Raw genomic sequence first — 25780 nt, 5'->3', positions numbered from 1 at the left:
GGTGTCCACAATTTGGTGCTAAATTCCATCCCAGATGGATATGCTACAGTACAATATAGAGGACACAGCAGGGAAAGACACTGCAGTACAGAAGGCAAAGTATTTGAATTCAGGGCCAAAACCAGAAGTCAAGTAGCCATAACAAAGTATGGCATTATTTATTGCTTAAGCTGCAGTCAGATGAATTGTTCCAGCTGCTACCAAGTCACAGCAGAAGGTTACCATTCCAATCCTTTCTGCATTGCTTGTCATTACTCCACGCTAAAGATCAGTGTTGTTTCAACTCTTTCCATGTTCCTTAACCCAGCGCTGGGAAAGATTCAAACTAAAATAATCCTACCTTTTATAAAAAAAGGGAGGAGGTAAGTCTCATTTTAAGACAGATCATACTGGATAGCCAGATTACAGAGTGACCAAATCAACAACTCAGCCAACAGATCTCCATGTAACTTCTGGAGGGCAGCAGAGGGAAAGAGTGAGAACGACAAGAGGCAGCCAGGTGAGGTCCAGAGCTGGTAACCTCTTAGTCCCATTTACATTCAACTCTAACTGCATATGCCTGACCACACATTTAGCAGCTGCTTTCATTAAACAAGACATTTGATATGGTCTAATGGACAGTCATACACCTAGGCACACAGAATGACATATGCAGAAGAGAGGGGCACATCAAGTCACAAACCTGGTTCCAGAAATTGAATTCATCATTATAATTTAGGTACCTCTCCAAAACCCAGGAGCTGGATGTCCCTAGAAACAGCCTATGGCACCTTCCTGGTGACATGAAAGGTCATTTTTGGTGCAATAGTGTACTTGTAAGACCAGGAAATGGGACACTTGCATTGCAGATTTTTCAGCTCCAAGGTTTTGCTCCATTGATCCCGTTGTCCAGGAAGGTGCACTAAACTGCCAGCTTGAGATGGGTCATTCTGCAAGCTCCCTATGTAACCAGGGTCACTGTGCATGCAGGAAAGAATATGTCAATCATGGGGATTAACAAAGACTCATCATGGTGTAACTTCTGATGACTCATGAGCTTGCTTATAGAGATGTTGCACTGGCAGGAAGGAAACTTAGGTTTGGTTAAACCTCAGTATGCCTTTTAGATGTTTTTAATCTAAAGATTATTTCATACCAAATTCATAGGCAACCCTGGAAGAGGGTTCGAAGCAAGTAGCCTGTTTCCAAGGCTCAGCCCTAAAGACAGAGGAGGATACCACTCCTGCCAAAAGTGCTGAACTGTTGGGTTGGCTCTCCCAACCAACAATGGTTGGGAGAGACTTCTGTGATGCAGGGAAGAATTTAAAACTCTTTGGGAGACTTAAAAACCCAGGACTCCAACTTTGTGAGCTAGTATGAAAGGTATCCTCTTCATCAGCTATTCTTGCACACATTTAGTATCAAAGAATCATTCAGGGTGGAAGCAACCTCAGGAGGTCTATAGCTCAGGTCAACCTCCTGCTTAAAGTAAGGTCAGTTCTCAGGTTAGACTGTGTTGCTCCATACTTTATGCAGTTCAAGTCTTGAAAATAGACACAGATGGAGACTGCACAACATCTCTGGGTAATTTGTTCCTCTGCTTGACTGTCCTCATGGTGAAAAAGTTTTTCCTTGTATCCAGGTTAAACGTCTCTGGTTAAAACTTACACCAATTTTCTTGCTCCTCCTACCATGTACCACTGTGAAGAGCCTGACTATGTTTTTGGTAACATCCTTGCAGGTACTGGAAGGCAGCTATTAAATCCTCTGTAAGCCTTCTCTTCTGTGAGTTGAACAAGCCCAGTTTCCTCAGCCTCTCCTCACAGGGAGATCTCTCCTGTTAGTCCCCTGACCATCTTAGTGGCCCCTCCACTGAACTCACTCCAGTTAAGAGTGTTTCCTGTATCTGAGGGTCCAGAACTGGATGCAGTATTCCAGATGTGGGCTAACAAGTGCTGAGGGGAATAATCACTTTCCTCCTTCTACTGGCTGTGCTCCTGTTAATACAGCCCATATGCTGTTGGTCGTCTTTGCTGCCCAGGCACACTGCTGGCTCATATTTCCTCCAAGGACCAAGAATCATACACACTCTAAGCAAGCTGGTATACCCCAAATACTCTGGCAGGAAAGAGACCAAGATGAAGCATGCAGGTACACAAAAGGGTGCAACTATAAGCACTGAAGCTTGATCTCAAAAGCAGGTTCATAAATGGCCCAGGAGGGGTGTTACTGGCAGTTTTGTTAGACAGATGCACAAAATTGACTGGAAAATACTGTGTTTATATTCACAGAATCATAGAATCATTAAGGTTGGAACGGACCTCTAAGATCATCAAGTCCAACTGTCAACCCAACACCACCATGCCCATTAAATGATGTCCTGAAATGCACGTCCACACGTTTTTTCAATACTTTCAGTGATGGTGACTCCGTCACCTCCCTCAGCAGCCTGTGCCAATGCTTGACCACTCGGTGAAGAAATTTTTCCTAATATCCAATCTAAACCTCCTCTGGCACAACTTGAGGCCATTTCCTCTCGTCCTACCGCTAGGTACTTGGGAGAAGAGACCAACACCCACCTCACCACAATCCCCTTTCAGGTAGTTGTAGAGAGTGATGAGGCCTCCCCTCAGCCTCCTCTTCTCCAGACTCAACAACCCCAGTTCCCTCAGCTGCTCCTCCTAAGACTTGTTCTCCAGACCCCTCACCAGCTTCGTTGCCCTTCTTCGGACACGCTCAAGCACCTCAACGTCCTTCTTGTAGTGAGGGGCCCAAAACTGAACACAAGATTCAAGGTGCGGCCTCACCAGTGCTGAGTACAGGGGCACGATCACTTCCCTACTGTAGTAGGGAAGTTCCCTACTAGTGTAGCTGGCCACACTAGTTCTGACACAGGCCAGGATGCTATTGGCCTTCTTGGCCACCTGGGCACACTGCTGGCTCATGTTCAGCCGGCTGTCAACCAGCACCCCCAGGTCCTTTTCTGCTGGGCAGCTCTCCAGCCACTCCTCCCCAAGCCTGTAGTGTTGCATGGGGTTGTTGTGACCCAAGTGCAGAACCTGGCACTTGGCCTTGTTAAACCTCATACAGTTGACCTCAGCCCATCGATCCAGCCTGTCCAGATCCCTCTGCAGAACCCTCCTACCCTCCAGCAGATCAACACTCCCACCCAACTTGGTGTCATCTGCAAACTTACTGAGGGAGCACTCGATCCCCTCATCCAGATCATCAATAAAGATATTAAACAAGACTGGCCCCAAAACTGAGCCCTGGGGAGCACCGCTTGTGACTGGCTGCCAACTGGATTTAACTCCATTCACCACGACTTTTTGGGCCTGGCCATCCAGCCAGGTTTTTACCTAGTGAAGAGTGCACCTGTCTAAGCCATGAGCAGCCAGTTTATCCAGGAGAATGCTGTGGGAGACAGTTCCTCACAACTGATCTGTTCCTTAGATCCGACCTTAAAATACAAGAAAATGTTTCTTTTAAAGGTCACAGTCCTCTTTGTATAGTGAAACTTCTATATGCAGTTTATCGGCTAAAGATGTCTTTGAATACAAAGCTTAAAAAACAACTTTGTGTTCCCTCGCTATCAGCTATTGTAAAATTGGTTTGGTCAGATAACTAGGGACTTGAAAATATTAAGAAATGGGGAATTCAAAGCTAGAGGTGCTTCCTCCTTGGAAGATATGTTTCCCCATTCACAAGTTACTGGCCTCAATACAGAGGTCAGTGTGCACAATCCTACAGCCTGTGATAAACTGTACTTCAGAAAACATGTACTGGTCTGGTCTGAAACCTTAGAGTTCTATAAATTATATGTCTTATGACAGAAGAAATTCAAGATCTTACCTAACAAACATAAAATGGTAAACGTGCATTCTGCTGCATTTTGAAAAACATTGTAATAGACATTTAACTGACAGAAGGTAAAGAATCACAGTGCAAACCTGAATTATATTACTTACGCTTGCAGAATACTAATATTTTACATCTTCTGGTCATATTAATACCATATATTAGATTTCAGCCCTGGAAACTGCTCAAAGTAAAAAAGAAGTGAGATTTATAGAACTTTGCCAAGATGATTTATATTAATCATCTCTGCCTACTCTTAGCACACTACTTAATATTAAATGTTTCATAATATAGCTTGGTTTACCCCCTCCCCCCCCTTAAAGATGGAATCCAGGAAAATGTCAAAAATTGTTCTTTAAATATTCTTATCAGGCACACTTTAAAATGTTTACTTTAGACATTGTTGAAACACATGCGTGGGTATCTCAAATTATATTACATCCCAAAGTAAACTCAAAATCTAGACAGATAATAACATTTTTGTTCTAACAGAGAAATTTTACCCTAAAGAGACAAATGCACAGCTCCTACTGATTTTACTGTACATTATATAGATGTTGCTGGGGCACAAGGTATTTCCCTCCTACAGAGAAAAGTATTTGATTTTTCAAGTCAATTCATGACAAACCTGAGTGGAGGTCTTGGTGTGCATCAAATAATTTTTGAAATCTTTCCTCTGCTTTCAAAGCCCGAATAGTCCAAAGTCCCTGGAGGGATGACGACAAGTGGGAGAACACTGGACTTCGAGCTACAATGGGAAATGAGAGTAACTTAGCAATAGCTGAAGGAGAACATTTAATTCTTTTTGTACCACACTAACCTTTAATCCTACTTCTTTATATTTAACCATACAAGCTTCTGTACTGCATCCTTTTAGAATAAATATGCAGTATCTTTAACCAAAGTCCTCTTACTCAATCAGAATCATACAGACAGACAGGCAGATTAATTTGTACCAAAATGTCTTACATTTTTAATAATAGCTGTCACTGAAGAAATTCTTTGAGCTTTATTAACGACATGAGGCACTCATGTTTGTTATTCATAATGCTTAATATTTCATATCATAGTCAAGCTAAAGTCAGGCACAAGAGTCAGATTATGTCAGAAACACCATTAGTACGTGCATGCAAGGTCTCAAAGACCAGGAACTTAGCACATTCTTAACTAGCTTTACTTACAGATAGTTAAACTGACATACCTAAGGTTCATCATTATGCAAAACAGTAGTTAAACATGTAATTCACTAGTTCAGAACCAAGGCAATAAGGAAGTTATTTGCATAGCAAAAGAAAAAGATCTTTGATGGATTGTCTATAAAATACTAGCATTTCACATAATAATAAACAGGGTTCAAGCTAACATTAAGTCCCGCCAAACTACATACTTGTGGATTCTAGACGTTTAATATCTCTTGAAGTGTCTAAGAAATATCGTCGAAGAAAAATGAAAAGAATAAATAGTGGAATTAAGGGGATGAGTATCCAAGGAATCACGGCCACAGCCACAGCCACCACACCAAAAATCTGTAGGAGAGTCTGCAACACAATAGAAACAAAATAAAAAAACTCTTTGCCAGAAGAATTTAATTTAGAACAAGTATAAAACTATTTAACACTATTGAAACACTCAAATATTTAAACATAACTACCAAATTTAAGAGCGGATGCATTGTATAACATATGAGCAACATCTATTTTTAAGCAACGTGAAGAATTTACAGTAATACCTAATTTGACTAATTGTGCAGTTTATGTTTTTCTTATGCATTATTTGTTCTTTAAGAAATGTCTCTACAAAACTGGTTGACTGAACCTTACTGTCTGTCTTTGTGGATTATTCTGTGACTCCTGTAACAAAGTAATAGATGATAAATGAAATAAATGGACCCAAGCTATCCGATGAATCAGGGATACATTTTTTCACTCCAGGTAAAAAGAAACTGAAAGACTGACTTTCAGTGAAAGACTTGACAGTTGGAAGAGCAACTTTCAACATAGGCTTGTAAATTTTTCCTAAAAACAAGGTTTGTCCCATTTAGAAAGAAAACCCAGTATCAAAGAAAGCAAGATTTCTCTTCCCAAAGGATTGCACTGGGAAATGTTACAAATAAAAAGAAAATGTTAAATAGTGCAAGAACTATCACAGGAGGCTAGTTTTGCCAGGTTGCCTTCAGAGTAGGAGACAAAAGGCTGGGCTAAACCTTCTAAGTCACTCTTAGAAAACTAGATATAATGTGGAATGAAGCTTTGTTGCTTAGGACAGTGGATCCTGGACCAACTTGCTGAATGAAATCTCCCATTTCCTGCAGACCAATTCACATCAAACTTTCAGTTTGAATACATTATGAAAAGCATTATCTGCACACAAATTTCTTTCAGAACACCAGCTGTGTGTGTATATATGAATGGCAGGAGTCCTGGCATACTGAAATCAGGGTGTGTCCTTAAAAAAAGGTGCGGGGGGAACATACAAAAAGAAACCCAACCTGTACAAAAGCAGACAACTGAAATTCTAGCTCAACACTAAATTGCTGTATTATTTTCATTAACAAATTCCTTTGAAATGACAATATTTTCTAAAAGGTCTCAATTTTATGGACTGTAGAGGAGCTACCTTCTTTATCATCACATACGACACACAAGTAGATTCCAGCTGAATCTTGTGGCTGCCTGATTTTTGGGTGCCACAAATGCATCAGTGACCACTGGGTCCCAAGAACACGTGTTTTACAGCAAAAAGGCTTCTGTCCCTTTATCTGTGCATCAAATTGGGAAAGTTAAGCAACACATTAGCTAAGGCTGGATACCACAGAGCTACCTGGATTTTCAAACACTTTCAACGGAAGTGACTATGAAAAATCGCATTTCCTGTTGCACTTCTGGTAGCCCACACACACAGGCTCTAAAGCCAAAACGGAGCACAACCTTTTCTCCAAGATCTGTTTTTTTTTCTTGAGGCTCCTCTGACTTTACCCTAATTTCACCTGACCAAACAGCAAACCCACACACCTTATGCATTATGACTGCATGAGTCAGCACAATTTAGTCTTCAGCTCTAGGCAAGATCTTAGCTCATGATAGGGGATTTATCAGTGTAACAGCCTCGCACCTCATAGATCCTGAATGCACATTATAGGGTCTCATAGATCTCTTAAGGAAAATAGCTGTAAGGCAGGTATGGGGCAGAAGCTCTGAAGGAAGCTGCACTACCACTACATGGCTCATCTGTGGGTTAAGGTGTTGACGGCATCATGTTGTTTGACCTTGTAGATACATACAGTAGATTGCAAACATTTTACCTAGATTTCATCACACGGAGGTAAGGTGGCAGGGAGAGTGCACGGTGTTTCACTTGGATCAATTATGTACATGGTTATGTCAGCACAAAGCAAAACAAAGCATCCTGACTCCTCACCAGCGCTGCCATCAGCCCTTCTCTACCTTCTCCTTCTCTGGTATTCTTTAAAACCCTGTAAGCATATTTTGTTTTTATCAGGGGATGGAGAGAAAGGAAATAGAGATTCCTGACCTCCTCCGAATTTTCTCCTGTCTAGACCACCATTTTCCCCAGCACTGCTTGTTGTCTCTGCCAAGCCTGTCAGCCATCCACACGCTAGCTAATTTCTAAAGGCTCCCTCACCTCCATCCTCATCGGCAAATGGAGATCGAAGTTCGTTCCTTCTTTCTGACAACTCACTCCCAAATCTGCTTTCTATGCCTGCTGCCTTCCCCTTCTCCCTCCATCACCTCCTAGACAGCCACAAAAAAGCAGTTTCTGAAGTACTTCTCTCTTTTCATACCATCATCCGCAAACCTGAAGTGAAGCATTGAAGAAAGCTGCTTCCAGGAAAAGAATTCCAAGGAGAAGAAATGCTTCTTAATAAAAACAAAAAAAGCCAAACTGAAGTTTTTAGTTATGTTAATCTACAATATGTTGCAAAGTGCCGGTGGGAGTGGGAGTAGAACTATGAGGATCCAGCTCATGTAAACAAAGCCTTGCTACGGCAAAAATACAGGGAAGGAAAAGATGGTTAGGATGACTAAAGTAAAAATCTGACACCGCCTTTGGAAGGAATTTTAGATGAGCCTGCACCACCTTATCATTATAAAAATTTATGATAGGGTGGATCAGTCATGTGTGGTGTTTTTTTGGAAAACCAAACTTGCATATAAATTAACTCTTAATGAAGTAGTCTGAAAGCCAGACACAACCATTTGCAGACTGTAATCATGCAGTTGCTGTGTGAGGTAAGGCAAAGGTTCTAGCTCCTGAGTTTCACAAGACACAACTAACCTCTTCAGCTGAAGACTGCCCCAACTTCTAGTAGATTCATGGTGTGCAAGCTGGAGGACCTGAGATAATCAGCAGGCTGACGATAACAATAATACAAGTAGTCTGACTGCTCTCCTTGCTGGAGACAAGCAGCGAGCTAGGTATTCAGTTTGCACAGCAAGAAATGCTCAGGATTGGGTATCTACACTTTGGCTAGCAGAATCAGCTTACAATTGAAAATTGCATCAAAAGGCTAAAAGCAGGCAAGATTTCTCTACATAAAAAAAATATGGCCTATAAAACCAGCATCTTTTACTGTATTTTTTAATCTTAGCATTTAAAAGTCTCCTGTAATGACTGTGCAGAAAACAATAGCCAAATTAAAAAAAATAGGAGCTGATTAATTACATTTTATAGCTACCTGCACAGTATTGGAAACAAGGTCACCTTACACAAAAGACAACAGATGCACAGGCTACCGAGACTGAAAAGACCTGGATGGAGGAATCTAATTTGCATCCAAATGGAGTCATATTGTCCAATGTCCACCTTCAAATTTGCTCCAGTTTCCCTAGAGAAAGAAGAATCCTCCACTCACAGACTGCACATGCTCTACCCCTAGAATACAGAAAAGCACGTGCTGTTTCTGTTAGAGTCATCCTCTTGCCTGCAAGAGTCCTGAGAGGTTTCCCTCATGCTTTGGTCAGCCATTCTATCTGCTGTGGCTTATTTTTCCTCAACAAATCTCCTGTCTTACTGGAGCAAGCATATCCTCCTATAACCCTCTGGGGAAGTGAATACTCTGATCAGCACATTCACTTGCGAAACATGTGCTTTCCCTTCATCTTCTGATGACCTACATATTCATAATTCTTATAGGTGCTGAGAGTGATATCCTGGAGTTTGTGTCTCAAACAGGTTTTGATCTAGGAGGAACAAGTTATTTCTGTACCACAACCACACAATAGAAAAGCATTTGATGTAAGGTAAAACAACAGTAAGAAAAAAACCCATAAAAATTTGGAAAAACATGGGAATTACAAGCTATAAGCCATAAATATATCACAAGCTATAAGCCTTTCCCTTTGTTGCAGAAACTATACCATTTATATAATCTTAGACATTTTACAACAAATTGCAAGCCATTTGAAGTCATTTAATAAAGTTTACAAGACAAAAATGCAGAAGCAAAATTTAGAGTTCGAGCTGTCTTGTAAGAATGTCTACCCTTCCATCCTGTAGATCACTGCCGATCTGTATCAGTTATACCCTGAGCTCAGTATTTCATACTTAAGTACTTCTTTGAAGAACGCACCTGGCCTTCATACAGCACCCCATTTTGAACCCCTCAGGTCTGCTGGCTCTTTGCTCCAGCGGGTACTTAAGAGTCCCTGTGAAAGTACCTACAAAGCACCTCTGTCTTTTCACTAACAAGCTCAAACAGAGTGAGATCTTTGAGGCCTTCCATCTTCCATTTTCTTTCATAATTCAAAAAGAAGTTTTATGCTTTTTCTGGTTTTGTTTTTAAATGGACCTTACACTGTATTTCAGCATCTCTTATAAAATATATGCATAAGGGGTACCATGCAGTTGTGTGTCTGTGTAAGTTCCTAGTGTGATTTGTGACACCAAGCCACCTACATGGGCTTGACAGCTATGACATAGGATCTACTACCATAGGAACCACACCATTCTGGACTTGCACCTGATGACCTGGTAGGATCTCTAATGAACGAGTGGAGCCCAAGGGATGGGATTTGAGACTCAGAAACCAGAATGTGGGCATCTGCATGTGACCTACATAGTGAAACTCCTGTCCTAGTTTAGAAGTTTAGGAAGTGATTCATCTAACATTTAAGTGGATACCTAGTGACCCTATGGTTGAATATTTCTCTAGAGCCCAGTAACTGTATTGACTAGATGCCCTCTCACTACAGCAAAGACAGCATCTTAAGCCCTACAAGCAGATATCTAAATTCTGATGATCGAATCTGCAGTCAAATCCCACCCAAGAACTGCAGTGTTCCAGGACCCGTTTTACGAATATTTAAGCAGAAGTCAAACACGCCTACCCTGCCCCCAACTCCTACTCCCTGGACCCCAGTATGTACTGCCAAAGATTATGTTAGCCCATGGACACTGCCACGAAGCCATACTAATTTAATAATAGCAACAGTGCATATCCTGGATTTCAAGTTTGCAACCTTAACTGTATTAACTTAGGGCACTCTCACTCAGGCTGTACTGTCTGAAGTAAAGCCAGGTCAAGAAACTACAAAACCCCGCTCTGTTCATACTTGCTTGGCATCACCCTTCCTCCTCCTCCCCTCCCCCTGACTAAAATTATTTCCTTGTTGGCTCTGGCAAATAACTGCACGCACAATGAATCCCTAACCTAGTTCTGACATTTTCTTTTTCCTTGAACACTTTTTTTTTTTTTTTTAAACATGCTTTTTCAAATTGGACTGTTTGGACTGATTGTCCTGCAGCTCTGTTAAAGCACAACTGCACAGGCGGCTGGTCACACTGGCGCATCAGAGGACAAGCTTCCCTGGGGAGAAGACATTGCAATGAGCAGATCAGAGCGATAAACACTTCACTCGGGCCAGCTGCATCCAGAGCAGCATATTGAACCACATCATAGATTTTTTATTCGCATTTTTTTTCTCCTTTATTACAGGAAAAAAAAAACAGGAAACACCCAAATAGAAACCCTTTACCTTTGCACCATAATCCTAGTACATAAACAGCTCTAAACAGCTTCTACTTCATTTTACTCACATAAAGTGGCTGAGTTGAGGTGTGTAGTCTTGTCTTTAAACTATCTTTTAAATAAAATCTATGGGTTTTCTTTCCGAACTGGTTAAAAAAAGTACATGCGGCTGTTTATACCATTGCTTGCATCAAACTGTCTCAGGAACAGATTTGTCTTGAGAGAAAAAGCACAGTCTTAGAGACTTCTTAGTACAGGAGAAAAAGTGTTGCACAGAACTCCAATATTTAAAAGACATCTTAGATGTCAACCTTCTCTGAAGCAGCCAGCAACAGTAATCTTTGGCAGGAATGACAGCTCTCAGTCAGTATTAATTCAGCTTTATGAAAATGTGCATCCATGGGAAAATTAGGAATATAAAGACAAGACAACCAATGCACTGAAAGAGGGAAGAAGTACACAGCTGGGAAAGAAATGAAAACTGTAATTTCAGATAAACTGAATGAAAGAAAAAAGTAAGAACTAAATACTGCCAGCTCTAAAAGCTTCAAAAACAGCAAGCTCGTCTTATCTTCTGCGAGACACCCTCTCCTCCTCTGAACCCTGCTATTTGCAATTAGTCGACAAGAGGTTACCTAACTAAATCTGTATGTCACTACAAATGGGCTGAATACATCTGTCAGCTATACCACAGAAATGTATTCAAAATTCCCAATCACATCCTTAATGCTAGTACCGTCTATTTGTTCTTGTCTCTATAAGATAGTCTTTCTGGATCATTGTTTTTCCAAGCAAACAAGCATATACTTTGCTCCTCAGGGCAAATGTTTTCTGTGCCACCAACATGCTCATTCATTTGACTTGGCCTGCATTTTGCCATTAAGTGAGAAGCCTTAATGTTTGTTTGAGATCATGGTGAACTGTGTCCAATTGTTCTTTAACAAGTGACCTTATAATAAAAAGGGTGTTTTCTTTAATACATTGGCACTGCCACCATTCTGTTGTATTTAAACAGCATCCTATCATCAATAATCTCTTAGCCTATTTCTAGCCCTTGTAGGGTTTCTGGGCACCCTGGGCCAAGAGGCTTAACCGTCTTATTCAGGTCTTGATCCCAACAGCAGTTCTCAAAAAATCACGGTCCGTATGTTGTCTGAGACTTCCAGATATTGATGCTTTAGGAACAGATACATCATCAAGCTCTGGACTTTGTGATTCTGCCAAACACTCACAATACTCGTCCTTTAAAACTCTGCATTACATTCCTACACCATACAGAGGTTATCTTCCTTTTTAAAATAAATTATCTTCACTCATGTAAGAAGTTAGTTGCCAGGGCTCTTTGGCCACAGTAATAAGTTCCTTCCAGATAATACAGTTTTTCCATGAAAAAACAAGCTTTTATTAGAGCCAAAGCCATGGCCTCTACTTATGCCTCTGTACATGCAGCTCCTGTTCATACCCACTGTACATGGAAACCAATATTGACAGTACCAACACCCATTCTTGTAAATGTCTGTGGAAAATGTATTTCTATTTATAAGCAGGAGGAGGATCTTTATTTTCTCAATGTTCTTCTTCTATTGCACCTTGTACCCACTAGGCACTTCTGCACAAAATGAGGATCTCTAGAATAAAGTGAGAGGTCCTCTTCTTGGAGTTATAGGGAGCTAGTTATAATTTTATTCTGATCTCCCTATAAAAATGATATAAAAACTTAATATTTTTTTGTTGTTCAGCAGTGTTAAGTTTGTCATCTTCGCCTGTAAATATCCACAGTTCCTGGCTATATTCTTACACTGTTCTGTTCCCAAGGAAAAAAAGGCGCACACACACAAAAACTGTTCACATAAACTGTAGCCCTCTGTACCATGACAAATATGTTACATCTTCCTGTGGAACACCTCAGATGCCAACATAGTTTTACATGGTAGCTTGAGGAAACAGCATTAATCAAAGAGCGTAGAACATGCACACACACATGCTTTGCTTTCTCAACAGCTCTTGCCAGAACCTGCCTGAAACAACACAGGAACTAACGCCTGGCACCACCCAACCCCCCCAGAGTTATTCTTCTCAGGTAGCGGAAAACATCCCTTTCCATTATATTTATTCTTGCTTCAAGATTCCCAGAGCAATGCATTTGTATCTCCTCTATCAGTGCCTGCTGCCAAATAACTGATATTTTTTAAGGAAAATGAAAAATGGCTTGACAATTTCTGCTTCCCTCTTACCTCTTAGATGCCGTTTCCAAAACTCTTCCCTAGCTATATAAGCCCAGGACAGTCGCACTGATCACAGACCCTGATGAAACCAAAACATTTGATTCAACAGTGGGTACTTTTCTCTTTAGTACTACTACAAATGGTGTATTTCCTACTTCGTTCTTTGCTCTTATGTTCAGCACTTTGTCAGCAGAGGCTGATTCACCAATATTTGTCCTCGGTCTTATCCTACCTACAACCCTTCTAAAAGCAGGTTTTTCTTTCAGTGATAATTATTGCTTTCTTTCCATAGAAGGGGCACATATACATAGAACAAAACCAAAGATCAACATATATCTCACTGCTTTCAGGTTATTAAATTGCAGGAGGCAAACCTTACAAGCTGATACAGAATGATGTAAAAAATGGATAGAAAAAGGACTGGGAAGGGATAGGCCTTTTGACACCCCCAGTACAAAACTGTGAATGCTGGGGACTAAAGAGGGAACAGACCACAGAAAGCAGCCAGGTTTTCATGGTCTCCCCAAATAGCATCTCCTATTGCTACTGCTGGAGAAACACCACTGGCCTAGATGGACCACTGCTGTGACCCTGCATGGCATTATTTAGTGTTCTTGTGGTCTCGGCCATTAACTTATTTGCTAAAATACTGTCCACTGTTCCTGCGAGGAACTCCTCTGAGCTAACGACGATGTTATCATAACCTTTTCATCCATGCTGAGAGCGTTTTTCCCCAGTTCTTCCAAATGCCTGGCAAAAGTTTGTTTACCGCAGATGTGCTGCCCCATATGCTGCAGCTTTGCAAACTCTGTCTTTGAGCTATGTGGACTTTCCTGCCTCAGGCCTCTTGTCCCCCACGGCCATAACGCCAGAGCAGCCCTGCACCCTCCCCAAGAATACATCATTTTCAACTGCATGACCTTTTCTGCTCAGCCAAGTCTAATTGTTTTGCCAGAAGTCAATTCTGGGTCTTTCAGCAACTTTAAAAGCTTTGTGCTACATTTGAACTGTGGGCTCTTCTGTTAAAAAGACTATCAGTTCTTCAGTAACTCAGCTCTCTAGCCTTACAGCAATTACAAGCATTTTACTGTTTGTTCTTGCTATTTTAAATACACTATTCATATATTTATTTTTAGGTGGAATGAAGTACTACGCATATTTCTGTTAAGTTCCACAGCAGCCCCTCTGCTCCAGTTAAATGAAAAGTATGAAAAATATTAAGGACTACAGAATCAGCTATCCTAAGAAATAAAACTACCTTCTGTTCTTTTCTGGTCACACTCTTTCATAGCAGATATGCAAAAAATGCTTTTTAGCCTGTCTCTGGGTTCTTTCCTAACTTCTCCAGAGCTTTGCCACTCCGATAGGGCTATAAAATACTACCTCCCTATTCCAAATAAACTCTTGACTCGTAGTCCTTCAGTACTACATTCTGTTCAGCGATCACTCAGCTCCAGGAAGTTTAACAGTGGCCTGACACTTTCAGCAACCGTATTTTAATTAATGAGCACCAGCCTCTCACCACCACCATCAGGTTTCACCCAGCTCAGCCATTCTCTGCAGGTACAGAACCCTGTGGCATCTAAAGAAGTAAAAAGAAATTCCCTTTGCAGAGAACAAACTTTTTTCTTACCACATTATTTACTGTGGTAAGCGCATGCTCGGCTGTAATTTGTTACAAATTTGCTTCAAGACCAGCAGGAAGACTTTTCAGTTTATCTATCACAAATCATCAAAGACGCCTATCAGTGTAAGTAACTGATACAAGGACTGACCCCAAAATTCAGACTTCCTATCAGTGAGAAAAATGAAAAATTAATTTTCACAGTATTATGTCATGTTTAACAGAAGGACAGACAACTGAATCGGGTAACAAAGCCAGCACGTTTTCCGTTTTCGAAGGGAAGATCTGGAACCATTATTTTAGCATAGAAGTGACTTTCACAGTAAGGGAGCTCTGCTTATTTAAACATTAGACTGATTTCAAAACCCAGTTAGAAAAACAGCAAGAAAAAAAGATTTAGGGACGTGATTGTGGAAGACAATGCAATCACTCAGCATCCTATTCTTCCACAGTGCAGGAACAGCTACTATCAAGCCCTTGAAAGAGCCCTTCTTAACAGACAAATTTTTACTATTTCAAGAGTGCAATCCAAATGAATAATTTTTTTTCAAATTATAGAAAACTATCCTGTATGTAACACAAAGAGGTATAAACTTCCCAAAGACATGTGACGTTCAGTTCCCAGCTGAACTCTCATCTTTTGCTGTATTAAACTGCCCACACTGCAACCTCTACCTTTTGACGAACAAACTTGTCCAGAGTTTTCAAATCAGCTGCAGAATTCACCAGGCAGCCACAGGATCAGCTTCAGCAAGAAAAAAAGTTCTTATGTTCTGCATGAGATGCGCACACATAACCCTGGCAGCACATTTCGATGAGATGCAGTCTTTCTTAGCTAAAGATAATTCCTTGTCCCACATGTTTGTTTTGGGCAGAAAAACGCATAATGATTTAACACACACACACGCCAGCTACATGGCTTAGTAATTCAAATGACCTCCAAGTTTCTCCTTGCTTCTTCAATCAAAAGTGAAATCTCCAGTTGCTGAACAGTGAAATCCTAATTTGTTTGTAAGCACACGTTGTCCTATCTGTAGTTTATCAGTAGTTTAAGGCAATCTACAAGATTTGTAGTTATCACCATTTGGAACAGGACTGTTACACTCTATGACTGACAGCAGAATGAAAAGATTTCTAGATACTGTGAATTGTTAGAAATGTTAATCATCATCAGAAGTCTTAAAAGTAATCATCAGTTTGAGCTACAGATGTGAAAGGTTGCAATAATGCCTAAAAAGTTGGGTAAATGCCTATAAATAGTAATAATAATAAAAAATTCCCACTTTGGCACCAAAAGCAGAAGTAGTACATATGGAAAGATGCACCAAAAAGGAGAAAACTGCAGAACATAAGTTCACTTACATCAGAGTATTTCTTTGCCCTCTTTCACAGTGAGAAAAGCAAACAAAAAAATACCTTCCAACAGATATAAACAGTCCCAGATAAACGGAATCTCCCTCTGGAACTTTTACAAATTCCACCATAGCCAAAAGGGGGGAAACTTTATGAATCATACGGAATGGGGGCACATCACTGGACTTCCATACAACTCTCTGCTTTCTAGTAGCTGAAAATGTATTGAAAGTAATCTGATGAAGAAAACAGAGAAGCCAGTTTGGAGAAGAGATGATTTAAACCTGACTGAAGTTTTGTATTTACAGGTTTCAGTCCAACATATCAAAATACTGCAAGAACAACTAATTTTTGTCTCCTACCACTAAGCCACAACCTGCTCAAAATATTAGAGAAATGAAGAGCAAGACTGCATCTGACAATGCTCATATGCTCTAGAAAAAGAAACTGAGAAGACAGAATTCCACTAAGTGAAAGCTAGCTTTATTTTTCCGAGTACTATATTCAGAACACCAGTATTCCACATTTCATTGAGAAAATGGAAGGAACAGCCCAGTAACAAAAGCATTATCTATATTTACCACATAAATGGAGAAGTATAAAAACTAAAAGAAAAAGGGTTAAGAGAAACAAGAAAAGCAGAAAAGTGGTAAAGGAAACTACAAGGAAGCAAGGTGACAAAAAGGTAATTAAATTACATTTTTCTGTATTATTTTGTCTTCTTTCCCATGTTAGATAAGGGTTTACATCTTCAAATCTTATTAATACTAAGTAAATACAAACCATAAAATATTAAAAAGTTACATTATGTTCCCACACAGATTAGTTTTGTTACTGCAATGGTATCTGTTGCCTTGACACTAGTATGTGGAGAATGACACGCATACCTATTCTTATAAAAATTGTACAAACTAACGTAAATAGGGCAAAAAAAATGGGGTGAGGGAAAGGATTGGGCTGGATTACATATGACCACTACAGTGAGAACAGACCTTTAGCCTTCCCTAGAAAACCAAGGCCTGCATATAAACAGGAATCCACCTACTACCAGTGACTCCAGGCTCTACATGTTTTATCCTATACACATACCATCAATCCGAGTAAATACGCGGTCTGTATGATGCATGACACTCATCCGTACGTTCAAAGGAATGTGATGACAGGTACAGAGTAAAAACCAGCAACAGCTTTGGCATAGATTATCTCCACTGCTGGTCACCATCAACAAGACTAATTGGCTACTGGGATTTAACAACCAAGGCATTCAAGGACAGAGGAATGAAAGGTCAATAAAGAACTGCATTATTTAGACAAGTGTCTGTGCTAAACTCACAGCTCCTGCATGCTGGTCTTGGAGACGCAAGTGCAACCCAAGCTTCCTCTTCGTCCTCAACCTCCCACCCCTTTTCTTTGCAGGGGTGGGGGGAGTGGGGATGGGATGGTGATGACCAGACAGGCAGGAGAGACAGTCTTCTGTTTGTTTAACAACAGCGTATAACCCCTTTTTATTTCAAAGAAAATAGCAAAACCAAAAGCACATACGAATATCAAACGACTATACAGAAAATTAGTTTTTTATCACAATGATAATTTTTTTGGAAATTAGAGCTCAGAAATAACCGATGAAAAAAATATACACCCCTATTATTTTTCTATAAGTTTTAATTGTCTTTCATTAGGCACTAGCAAGATGTACTGTAGTATGCATCTTGGGAATGTACAGTTAGAACATCTGTTCCACAGAGAAAAAGTTCCATGATATTTCAGTAGTCAAGTGCCATCAGGCAACTGTTTTTAAAAATTAGGTATTCTTCATTTAAACCTCAGCACAGCTGCAGAATCTTGCGATCTAGCCATCAAGCAAAACTACTAGGATTCAGCAGAAAGGAAACCAAAAGGTGTCTCCAGATACCGATCTGCTCTGCGTACCAGGCTAAAGAGAATATGCTGACATTTAACATAGAACCCACCACTGTTTTTTTTCTCACAACGTATTTATGATCATATTTTAAATGCACTCACGCAAACACACAGAAAGAACTATTATTTTATGAATGAAAATCTCTCTTAAAACTCACACATGCATACACACAAAACCTGGCTAAACTGGAAAAAGCAACACAACAAACCTCCCAGAACCCCACCTCTCACAGAAATCACAAAATAACAACGTCATTGTTAAACTAAAAGATCCTGGAATTCATTCTACACACTTTCCCTGACATCTTCACACAATAAAATGCAGGGGTCAGTGGTACTGAAACAAGGAACGGCAGTTCCACTCTTGTGCACATACGAAAGCAAGTGACCCAAGCTATTATTCCAGTCTGAGGCACTTTTTGTTCCTAATATCCAGATGCAGCAGCTTTTTTTTTTCCCCTTTCTTTTTTTCCTTTTTTTTTTTTTTTTTAAAGAAATGACTGTGGACACCTCCTTCACATTTTCCTTTTCTTCAGCATTTTCACTTCATAAAGCTGCAGTCAATGTGTTTTGTGTGTGGTGAGAAGGGAATGGCACATTCAGTGGTGGTCTCAGCCACAGCCTACATTGGTGGCTCAAGTAGTCTCAGGATTAGGTCTTTGTTTGCGATGAAAGGATATGAAAAGTCAGTTATTTAAACTCAGTCAAGCTGTTGATTTTGGGGAGGAAAAAGGTTTTGCAATTCAGTTTTCCTTAATAAATCACTGCCCTTTTCCAAGGGCAGCTGCAGATAGTTCACATGTTCACAGTGTTATCCAGAAACAAAACAGATCACGATTTTTTTTTTTCCCCCCGCACTCAATCCAACACAGGGTAAGAAATCAAAATGAAGGGGCCATCACATTAAGTCACTTAAATTCACTAGAAACTAATGTATAAAATCAACGCTGTTAACAGGTAATAAGATCACTGAAGAATTAAAAGGGAAAGAAACTACAGAGAGAACCATCCCTTTAAAATTTATCATCATAATTAACAAAACCAAAAGAAAGTCTGAAATATATTATACCATCCTATGTATTCAATCAGTTTATAGATACCATTTTCAACCAGTAGTTTATCAGTTTGGATAGTCATCCTGCATCACCTGAGACCACAGTTTAAAGACGTTAAGCCTCCGCAGATCTCTCTGAAGTCAAAATGAGATTCAGGTACTAAAAACAAGCCTTTGATGAGCTCTCAAAAATACAGCATCCAAAATACCATCCACTTAGGAATATCTGGGCTAATGTGCATAAAATACTATTAAATATATTGGATTCATAATTCGTAATACTTCCTCGTTAAATTCTTTTATTCTATTCCTTGTCTGACCTTTTCCCAAATTAGTATAGCATGTTTTATTACTGCTGCATTGAGCTAGACATTGCTATGCATTTTAACGACGACATTTTAAACTACAAGCCCCACACCTACCAGTGAAGTCCACATCAACAGAACCTTGTACTCCCACAGAACTTAAGGCAGGAGGAAGAACAACAGCTGGTTATAACACCGAGTAAATCTGCCAGTGTTTTCAGACAAGCCTAAGAAAATTAAGTAACAAAATCCCAGTCATCTTAAATGGCACCTGACTCCCTTAAGTCCCTTTGAACTTATTTATAGGATGATCAAGTTTGTACCAATTAAAGAAAGCATTTCTGCAATTATTTGCATTTGGGTAGCTCTTTGAGGCCACTGTCAGGCCTGCCTTCTGATTAAACGAACAAATACATAAATAAAGCACTTATATCTAAATGAAGTAGATGTTTAAATCCTCTTAGAAAGTTTTAGCACACTGTAACGGCCTTCAAACAAGTAATCCTTTACCTGAGGAGACTGTAGCTTAGTTGGAAAACACCTGCCAAAAATACATTAACTCAGGACAGGAAAAAGAAAGCAAGATGCAGAACTGAGGCTAAGGAGGCTAACAGTACTAGGGCAAGTAAATAAAAATATGCAACCTCACAAAAAAACACATCATCTCCACCAAAGAAGTTTATTCAGCTTTTTGACTATCTGAATCAACCTACAAACATTAATTACTACCTGATTTTACGAACATATTTAGTGCTGTATTTAGTAGAAATAATAAGTGTCATAGTAAACATAGCACTGCTTTTTATTTTATTTTTTAGGAGAGCTGGCATGGAACCTTATGGCCAGCCAGAACCCATTAAAGAAGATAAGGCCCAGGCTTGGACTGAGGAATGTAAAGTTTATTTTTTACTTTAATGAGCTTTGAACTGGACTGTAAACGTACAATTAAAGACATCTCATTTGAAGTGCCTAACTTAACCTTTGGTTTCTTTTCAGCTTCTATACTTCACATCTACCCACAGAGTTCTGTTCAACAGCCCTATAGTCAAACATAGCCATAAAAGTGTTTTCATAAAAGAGACTTATTTTTTATTTATAAATAATTTATAAAATCTTGTGGATACAGCATTAATTTCTACAAAAAAATAGTCAGCCGCACTAACACAACATACCTGATATGCTGTTAAAATTCCTAAGTTCAGAAGAAAAAAAATGACTGCCTCCTTCTGGTAAGGACTTGCCCATCCTGCCCCCGATCTCTCCAAAGAGAGGTGTGCTACATTTTGGTGCACTTAAAACCAAAGAAAGAAAGGATGGCAGGAAACTTTAAATGCAGTGAGAGTTGCTACTTTGAAGGCTATTGCAAAGCAACAGTTTTGCAAAATCTAGCCAGGTTTTCAGAGGAATACGCAAGGTCTATGCTGCATTTTTGTGCTTGCCACATACCTTTTATTTTTGCCTTGGCAAATAAGTGTACAGTAACTATCCACTGTCTTGAAGAGATTGGACTGTTTCTTCCTCATTGACTCAATGGAAGATGTAAAAAATTCAACTCTTTTAGCTGAAGGAATTAATTTTCATCCAGTATAGCTGTCTAGACTAATCATACTCATTATGACTGTAGTGCTGTGTATAAATCTTATTAGGCACTCTAAAAGGAACATTATCAATTTTTAGCATTGCCTTAAAATCTACACTCAGTGTAATTACAAAATTCTCAAAATTAATAGATTTTAAATAATTATTTATTTATAGGTATTTAAATGGGCTTATATTGTAGCTTTTGGGTGTCCAATCACATTGTGTTTATTCGTATAGAAATTATACACTAACTTGCCAATATAGTAAAAGTGTGGAATGCTTCACAATGATCTTAGCAATAACTCAGAAAAAGGACCACTTCTTCAATGCAAATCTGCTCAAGAAAAGCTTCTACACACAAAGTAAGATGAACCAGTTACTGCATTGTTTATTAAGTTTCACTTGATTCCTCCTGACAACCATTTAAACAATGAATGTTGGGAAATGTCTCTCAAAGAATCAACAACAATGGCTGGGATCAGAGCTTTTATATTTAGCTAATACTGTTTTTAGAAAGGAGAAAATATTTCTTCCTGAAGGGATTATAGGAAGTCTTATAAAAGACACCTGCCAACAAAACAAGTGACAAAAGATCTCTATCATAATTGATAAGTTATCCTTTGTAAAAATCTGTGCTTCTTCAGAAATAAATATTATATCTTTGTTATTGAATTTCAAAACCACTAACTGACAAGCTTGCCAATCAAGAATAGTAAGTTTTAGAAAACCTGCCAAGAAGGAAGTGCTTTTGTCTTATGGATAGCAGCACATTATTAATCGACAGTAAGTTCCTAAATTTTCTTTTCTGATGCCAAATAGAACAGGCAGGCTTTGAAACATAGTATCTTTCTAATAGTTTACTGGACATGTAACATCTACTTTATTTTTTTGAAAAGGAAAACTCACTTAAAATACAAACTTCATAGTTTGACAAATTCTTCAATAGCCAATTTAAAATAAATGCACGAAGTAATCAACATGAAGGGAAATGTTTACAAAGTGTGGTTCACAGGAGGAGCTTGAAAGAAGAAAACAATCGCATCTGGACTAACAGCCTTCATTCTGTTGTCCCAGACCAGTTAAGTTTTGGTAAACATATACTCCCTAAAGTATCTATACACCGCTCAAATAACTAGGTTTTCCAATTTGCTAGTAGACATCCTCTGTATGTGCTGTGCATACAGGCTAGCTCCTTCCTCAGCTTTCTTTTGGAGCAAACCGGTTCCCTCAGGGAAAAAAAAAAAAAGAGAGTGTAATTCTCGAGACAGTTTGCTTCAGGGTCTGCTCCCAAAAGGAGAGCACAAATGGACAAGACCACACCAATTTTGACTACTTCTGCTTAGGCAGACTTTTCTAACATTTTCCCAGCAAATTTTGCATCCTCAGACAACCCCACATGCCTTTAAACCACATGCTGGGGCATGCAAAACACCCACTCAGTTTCTTGCTATAAAAACATCATGCAAGTGAGCTGCAACCCAACTCTCACAGCACTGTGAATGTACAGAACTAAGGAAAAGGGTTAATCATTTTATCTCAAGACCACAGGATGCAGAGGATGCTCTGGCCACGAGTAGTGCGTAGTATGAACACACATAGCACAGTCTGCTGTAAAGGGGACAAACCTATGCAAATACAAACCACTCTGCATTACTTCGTGTAATGGCCAGGGAGCACTATGCAAAAGAGATGGTTTTGACTTTGTGGATGTAAATCCCATGCTAAGCGAAGAGAATAGCCTGAGCTTTCAGCCAAAAAGAAATGCATATATGTATCATCCCAAGAAAACTGAAATAAAGTAAGATGTTCCATCTAATAAGACAGTTAATGAGACTGAAGAAAATCTGCAATCTGTATAAACAGTAGAAAGTGAGTAGTATAGTAGAAAGATGTTTATATTGCACTTTCAGGAAATAATTTGTCAAGGCCTTAAAAACCTTCAAAATCTTAATATTCACTATAAGCAGCTTCCTGACTCATAAAAACCCCCAATGGTTTTAATTGATAGGTAAAATACATCACCTTCCATTCTTCCTCAAAATGACATATGGCACTGTAATGCTTTGAAAAACAAACACACACTTCAACTTTAACAACGTCACTAAGACAAAGTCTCTTTCCTAGTTTAAGAAGTGTTTTTACTAATGCCTCGGAATATTTTTTCTTCTTATTTTCAAGAGGTCAGCATTAACAACATGATTAACCTGCTCAACCCAAGTGTCTTACTTTTAAAGAAGTCAAAACAAGGTTTAGATCCTGAATAAGTTCTCTCTATGAGACGAAGCAAAGTCCGCAATAGCACCTTAGGAAACATTTCTGACTTGAGGATGATAGGTCTGATCTACTAAGTGGATCCAGATGATCCACTAAGTCATTTCTTTCTCTAGCCTCCACTATTTTGTGTATTCTGTGATTCATGTTATTTTGATACAGTATGATCAATTTTTTGCAGCTTTATCCTTCTGCAATTTTTTACGAGGAAGATTAATAGCAACTGCAACAGAAAAATTACCTTGATGTCATATATAATCCTTTATCCTTTCATCATCATCAAAATCTCAGTGCTTTGTCCATCTTTCTTGTCTGCAGCAACTTACTTCACTTGTTCCTATTAAGGCTATTATATTCACCCTATTACTACTAATCTTTTCTTTGTAAATAGCCACACCTATTTGAATCCAAAATGGTGTGGTAAGCATTTGATTCTTTGTGGAAGTAGACACGTAATTAGGTTAATCTGTGCTATCTTTTCATGTGAGTTGATTGTTTCTTTACTATGGACATATTTCTTATAACAGCAATAAGCTTGCCAGATTGCTTGGAGGCAAATCAGGAGCAATTTACAAAGCATGTAGCTACTATGAACTGAAATCTTGACATAATAGCAAGCTGTGTATAGCCACTCCTACCTGCCAGTTATTACTCATGTTAGCTTTTTACTGACACGTTAAATTTCAACCGCACCTTTCTTTCACAAACAAGTACTTTCATTCAACTCAGCTACATCTGTGACAAATAGCTGATCTTCACCAAACCATACAGGAATCTAAATTCAGAACGCAGTGCAGAAGCCTTTGACAGCAGCAACTGAATTACCTGCACGAAGTCCAAAAATGTCAATGGAAGCAAGTCATCCAGGTGGCCAATATCTTTGGAGAAACGATTTAAGATTCTTCCTATAGAAACAGGATTGGAGAATAAAAAGAAAAAGTAAATATAACTCCTTAACAGATCATAATATCTTCAACACACTGTATTTTACCATTTTAGTAACAGTAAAGAGGAAACAGCTGGAATCTAAAGTTAAAAGGACACTTTTTGAAACCACTATGAAGGGAATGTCTTAACAACCACTGCAATATATTTTGAAGAGAATACTTTTTTTACAAATGCCTTTCACCGGAATATAAAACCTTTACTTAAACGCTAGGAAAAAGTTAAAATCGGCTTTGAAGGTAATAGTTCAATAGCATTTAACAGGTGAAACACATATGCTTTATATGCTCAACATGTGCAGGTAAAGGTTTACAGTTCAGACAACTTAATGCAAGTTTCATCAAGTAACATCAGCCAGAATCTGCTCCTATCCTTGACTGAAACTCACTAGTGCATGCATGTACCAGATAGATCATAGCTGATCTAACTGATCCTTTCTAGTATTTCTGTTCCCACGCCTCCACCATTACATGTAGATTCAAATTGCAGGCATTTCTGAAATAAAATTTGAGAAAGATTTGCGTTCTTGCAGCTTTACATTCAAAAGCTTGAAAACACTGATCTTTATTAAAACTAATAAAACAATTTTTAATCTGCTGTCACAGTGAAGCATTTACACGTCTCTATTTTCCAAAGTTCTACTTGAGTGGAAAAAAAAAAAAAATCAGTTATAACAAGAGTTCTTTAATAATTAAAGTCACAACACTGCCATCCGTAAGTGGATTAGTATCTTTCTCTATTAATCGATACCTCTACTCACCAGGAAAGAAATGAACCTAAGGATGGGAATCTGGCCTTTTCTAAGGTGTGTAATGCCCATACATGCATTCACATTGCTTTTTTATCTACATATATCTTGATTCAGTCATTACTTCTAACTGGTACAAACACATTCACTGCATTGGCAACAAAAGACTTTTTCTTTTTCTTTTCAAAGGAGCTCATTAAACTGAAAGTAGTTAAGTTTAAGGTTTCCACGGAGTGTGTTGGAGACGTAATTCAGAGATAAGAGCATTAACTGAAGTAACTTCCGTAGCAACCATCATTCTAGTTTTCTGTTCACAGCTGTCTTGGAATTATGAATTTTGTTGCATAACATTGATTTCTTTTTTTAAGGGAATTTTTGTTCCACACCAAGCAATATGCAAAACATCCTCTCCTCAGGCCTGGGACATGACTCCAAAGAGAGATACTGGCTGCTAACAGCTTGTTCTGCAGTTCTTTACTACCAAAGGCGGACAATCGTAGGATGCATCCTATTTTTAGGCTTTGCACACAGAGAGGAAGGGCATATAGCAGCACAAGACTCAGCAAAATCTCTTTCATCTGTTTCCACTGGGAATGGCAGCTGTGGACATCCCCTTTCACTTATTTCATGTTGGGATATGATGTTCTTTCCATCAGAAGAAACCCCAAGGCTTTTTTTTTTTTTTTTTTTAAAGTTTCCTTTTCTTGGGATTTCCTTCCGTGGAGAACAGTTGTGGAAGGGTAATTTAGCACTACTGCAAGCACGCGTTAGCTAAGACTTCTTAATATTTCAAAATATCACATTTCAGGTTATTTTCAAATGAACAAAGACTTCATTGGCAAAGGAAAATCAAAGATGTTAAATGCTTCCTTCTGACAGGGCTTTTCTTAGCAGCTTGTCCAGGAAGGGCAGAGTAGGGAAACAAGATA

The 25780-nt window shown here is 39.0% G+C and overlaps 1 protein-coding gene across 2 annotated transcripts in view; it reads right to left on the bottom strand.

Annotated features, from left to right (window-relative positions):
- The window catches only part of ABCC4 (ATP binding cassette subfamily C member 4 (PEL blood group)), a gene marked incomplete at its 3' end in the record, with an annotated part of 156449 nt that overhangs the window by 41191 nt on the left and 89478 nt on the right, over positions 1–25780 (bottom strand). For both annotated transcript variants that reach the window (XM_082014247.1, XM_082014248.1), the window contains exons 20-22: positions 23984–24063; positions 5225–5375; positions 4466–4585 (exon numbers count right to left, since the gene is read on the bottom strand). In XM_082014247.1, the coding sequence (XP_081870373.1) occupies positions 4466–4585; positions 5225–5375; positions 23984–24063 (351 nt within the window). The remainder of the gene's footprint in view (positions 1–4465; positions 4586–5224; positions 5376–23983; positions 24064–25780) is intronic.

The sequence above is a fragment of the Phaethon aethereus genome (genome assembly GCF_964289735.1).
Source record: "Phaethon aethereus genome assembly, chromosome: 1".
NCBI classification, from domain to species: domain Eukaryota; kingdom Metazoa; phylum Chordata; class Aves; order Phaethontiformes; family Phaethontidae; genus Phaethon; species Phaethon aethereus.
This window is presented reverse-complemented; position numbering and strand designations above follow the sequence as displayed.